The sequence below is a fragment of the Corvus brachyrhynchos genome, unplaced genomic scaffold, assembly GCF_000691975.1.
Source record: "Corvus brachyrhynchos isolate BGI_N302 unplaced genomic scaffold, ASM69197v1 scaffold6, whole genome shotgun sequence".
Classification (NCBI taxonomy): Eukaryota; Metazoa; Chordata; class Aves; order Passeriformes; family Corvidae; genus Corvus; species Corvus brachyrhynchos.
The window spans coordinates 1,737,366-1,742,098 of NW_008238632.1; the positions used below are offsets into that span (position 1 = coordinate 1,737,366).

The following is a 4,733-nucleotide window of genomic DNA, read 5'->3' on the forward strand; positions in this document are numbered from 1 at the left end:
TTTACCAGGATATTTTATCGCTTTGTTCATAATCAGATATAGGAACTATTAAAGGTACCGTATATTTATGAAGGCCTTCACATTCATGGCTCTTTCCTATCCTCTGAAGACAAATTAATCTCTCAAAATGTGCTAAAATAATTAAAAAGGTTTTTTAAACTAAGTGAGAGCAGAACTGCAACTGTGCCAGGCAGTGAATAGAATCATTGCTACCTTGTTTATCGTGGCCTCATCAGCTCCATGAACTCTCAGCCAGTTTATGAGATCAGGGTCTTCGGTCCCTGTGCCAGTGGAATGGCGATGACAGACAGACAATCCAGGAATATCTGGAACAAGCATTTTTGAGTTTTGTGTTGCCAAAGCAACCTCTTGTCATTTTTGACTCTCAAGCACTTTCTTCAGTGAGCTTTCCCTTCAATTTCAAGCTTAGAGTATCCCCATAAATAAATGCCAATTCACAAAGAACACAATTACAATTTATAGACAGTTACACATTAATTTCTCTACTTGGTTAGGGGTACAGTTAAACTAGTGTGAACATTGATACAGATAAGATTTTCTGCTCTCTTCTAAAAATGACTTTACTAGTACAAGGCTGTCACTGTTTCTACACTAAGGTTTTTGATCAATTAACTGAACTGTTCAGTGTAACTCATACAATTGCTGCATAGGCAATGCCTTAGACTGAGGATCAGCTGCTTTTGGGAAGCAACACTTAGAAGCACATCACACAGAAACATCAAACTGCATTAGCACTTCCACCTTCTTCAGGGCAGACACAGCAAACTCGGCTTCCTTCAGTAACCTTTAAGTTGTATTTGCATCTCACCAATTAGATCCTCTTGTACTTAAATTGTAACAATTGGAACAGTCTTTAATTCAAGGAGCACATACCTAAACATACTAGATTATCCTCTTTAGGAATAATATTTATTCAGTAGGATATGTGCCTTGTACTCTTCCATATAATCACAAACAAAAATATTTAAATTGTACCACTCCTTGTACTGTGATTAACAAATCCAGTAATTTGTTTCCACACCGTACATTCTTACTTCAGAGCAAACCCTGCCAGAAGCAGCACAATAAAGCATCTTTGCTGAGACTGGCTCAAGAAAATGAACAGATGTTTAGCTGGCACTTATTCATGTGTAGCCAGCATGAATTTTTTCCTTAAAAATTCTTCTCACTTACCTATTGGCTGTGACCTGAGCTGTAGGTTCCTGATCTCTTGATCTTTTTCTTCTATAGCTTGATGCAAGAGGACTTGAAATTCTCTCTCCTTTTGAACCAACTCCTCCAATAACCTGTGAAGTAATGGGAACAAAGCGCTCATTTCCTTAAGTAGCTTCAAATTTTCAGGAAAAGAAAGATCTTACTATACTTAAACTGGAAACATTCCTGACAAAGACAAGGACAGACTTCTTCAGCTCTCACAGGTATATGCTTTCACTATAGATTGATTATGACCTATATCAAGATATAAACATTCATACAGAAGCCCCAAACACACCAGCTTCCTCATAAACATTCCCCCACTAAACAAGTGGTATAGCACAAAATTTCAGTGAAATTTCTCCAGACCGAGTTCTGTTTTAAACAAAACTGGAACTGAGAACAAATATCAAAGTGGTTCATAAACTAAGGGCTAAACCTTTGTAAGGAAAAACACCAGTTCACATCTCTCCAGCAGACATTTTCAAGGTATGGAAAGGGCAGAGCTGTGATGAAAATGTGGTGAAAACATATGGTTGCATTTCTTAAATATGCAAAATACGTTCTCAACCACACATGGACTGTCCCTTCCTCACATACAAGGCACTTCGTTCCTGCCCTCCTAAGCTGTATTAAGAGCAAGAAGAAAGGAGGCAAAATACTTCCCTACTCCCCTAAGCAATTACTTTTGAGAATGTCAAGCAGAAGTAAGTTGGAACTTATGTTTGACCTCCTTCATAAGACAAGCCCAGAGAGAAACCTGGAGAAATTCGGTGGTCAGCACCATTTAAGCTGATCAAAAGAAAATAGTCAAAATATAATGGAAAACTAGTATGTAAAACTGCTGCAATTTGTTCTTTTAGAAAAGTGGTTTAGTAAAATGTGGGATTTGTGAACAATATGTTATTAGGAACAGAAATTGGACATGGAGAGCAGACTCATAAACCTATAATTGACTTCTGAGTCTTCAGAAGTTCTGCCTTGGAAGGATTGAAGCATCTTCATCCCTTTCTTGAAACCTCTGCCAGCCTGAGAACTATGCAATAACTGTTCTATTTCAGTGTGTTTCCTTTTATTTATTCATATATTAAATTTTTTGTGAATTTATACCAGTTGAGTGCTGCAACTTTTTATTTGGGACACTGAAACACAGGAATTCAGTTAGAAAATGTGCCACAAAAGCCCTTTACCTGCCTTTGCACAGGGGTAAAGTGAATCCCATATGATTGCTTTGTAAAAACATCTAGCCCTACTTTTAGCTTGTATGCAGGCCTACCAGAAACATATTTGCACTTGAGTGCTTCCACACCTGAACTAACAAACCTTAACAAGTCCACCCTGCACGGGAACAGAGCTGCTTTGTGCAGCTACACAACCCCACAGCTTGGTTGTTCTCTGATATTCCTTCCAGACTGGTCACCTTTCAGTTAAATTATGCCTAGTCTATCTATTCTGGTTGAAAAAGGCCTTCAGGGCCATTATTTTCTCCTGATAACTGCTTGCTGCTTATGCCAATAAAGCTTTCATAAATATTCAAACAATTGTCTGTATTATTTATTTCAAAATTTCTGCATGAATGACTAGATGTGGTTATTTGGCCAAAGGCTTTGCATTTGAGAAATTTACAGAAACAAAGTGCTAGCAAAAAAGTACCAAAAAAGTACCTACGCAAACTGATCACTTCTGAGGCTATTCCCCACCATAAACTTGTGAAGTAAAGTGAGTATTTCTTTAGGTATATCAATAAGACAGTTAAAATATTTCTCAGTGGTCACAAGTAAAAACATTATTACATAAGGACCCCAAAATACTGATACTTTATTTTAAAAAGTACAGTCTAATGAATTGTTCTAATTATGGCACACATAATTAGACATTACTTGGACACATGTAAAAGTAAAGTGCAATTTAACATTTTAATTTCAATTGGAACTGCAGTTCCAAAGAATGTTTTATCAGCATAACAACTGTCTTAATGAAGACATGTTCTCTTTCTATCAAGGCCACATTCAAAATTTACTGAGGTCAGTAGGAAATCCAATGTCATAAATCAGATGCTTCTAAAGCTAAATACCTACTTCAACCAGACTATTTGGTGTATTTTAATGAAAAGAAAACAAAGTATATAGAAAATCATTTGGATAAAATAATGGAGACAGATTTTTCTCTGACATTTCTTAAAAGAACAATAAAACCTCAAAAAATCACTTTTCAGGTTTAAAGTGCAAGACATATTTCTGAAAAAAATTACAATATCCAAATTTATGGCTCATTTCTTCTTTTAAACAAAACACCTATTTTCCCTGTCTTTCTTTGACGAAAAGAATTTATTTAATAAAAAGGTAATGGCTGCTGGTAAGGACAGATCCTGCTTGCAGTAATTTCTGTGCACAAAACAAGTCTGAAGCAGCTTCCTTGTGGAGTTTCTGTGTGGCTGTCTTAGCTTGAGCTCACTCGCTGAGAATAGCTATAGAAAAGAACAGCAAGTTCTGCCTTAATGGAAACAAAACGTAACACCATTCATCAGCCATACAGAGCACACCAAAGAGAGAAAAAGCAGAAGTTTGGCAGCAAGTCAGGTTTTTTCAGACCTTCCTTGAAAGGGCACCTGAAATCAAGACTGACCTTAACTTGCATCACTATGGTTTTGTTGAAATTAACAAAACTATGTAAGTGATCAGTCACAGCTAAACAAGGATCATCATTAAAAGAAACAACTTACACTGCTATGGAATTTTGGAACTGTCACTAGTATTCCAGCATATATATTCTGAAAGCTAACCAATACATACTGCTGTAAGCAGGCCAGTGTCCCTGTCTCCCGATGTCCAGACTTACCTGTTTGTCTCTAATTTTAGCCTGCCCAGCTGGACACTCAGTGATCTGTGAGCAGCTTGGGAGTCATGGGACACCGTAGAGCTGAGTGTGCTTACACCTGAGGTAGCTACTGCATCCTCCAAGACAATGCAAGGCTGCTGGATGGTTTGATTCTGAGGCTGTTCATCTTGATCTTCAACTTCTATATCATCTTGATCAGCTGTATCACTTTCAGATGCAAGACTAAAATGCGGCCTCAATTCTATTAAAATATAAGCAAAAGAAAAAACACCAAAGATGTTAAGCATTAGTTAAATATTAAAACAAAAGCAGCCCCAAGTGACTATTTACAGATCATCCTATAGCTTTGTCTACAGTAGACCTGAAATTTCTGTAACAGGAGAACAGATATTTTCTAGGGCTTTAAGATCACTCAAAACAAAACAGCACCTTGTTTTATGCAGATTATTATTCTGCCTATCCAATGTTCAAGAGCTGTAAAAAACAAACATCTGGATGAATATGATTCCAGATTTGGCTACCATTTCATGTCAAATTGTGCTGAAGTATTATGTACCGCAGAGTTACTTTTGCTTAATTCCATTCTCAGTAGCTTGCATTTTTTTTATGTGTCTGACTTGAAATATTTTATTAAACAAAAGACCATTTTTTTTTATACCCAGCTATTCCTGCTGTTGCTG

General features: G+C 36.8%; 1 protein-coding gene across 1 annotated transcript in view; it reads right to left on the reverse strand.

The window, feature by feature from the left end:
* Positions 1–4,733, reverse strand: part of MAP3K5 (mitogen-activated protein kinase kinase kinase 5) — a 71,355-nt gene that overhangs the window by 2,108 nt on the left and 64,514 nt on the right. Inside the window, 3 exon segments of the mRNA XM_008635967.2 lie at positions 214–326; positions 1,195–1,307; positions 4,054–4,294. Coding sequence (XP_008634189.1) covers positions 214–326; positions 1,195–1,307; positions 4,054–4,294 — 467 coding nt within the window.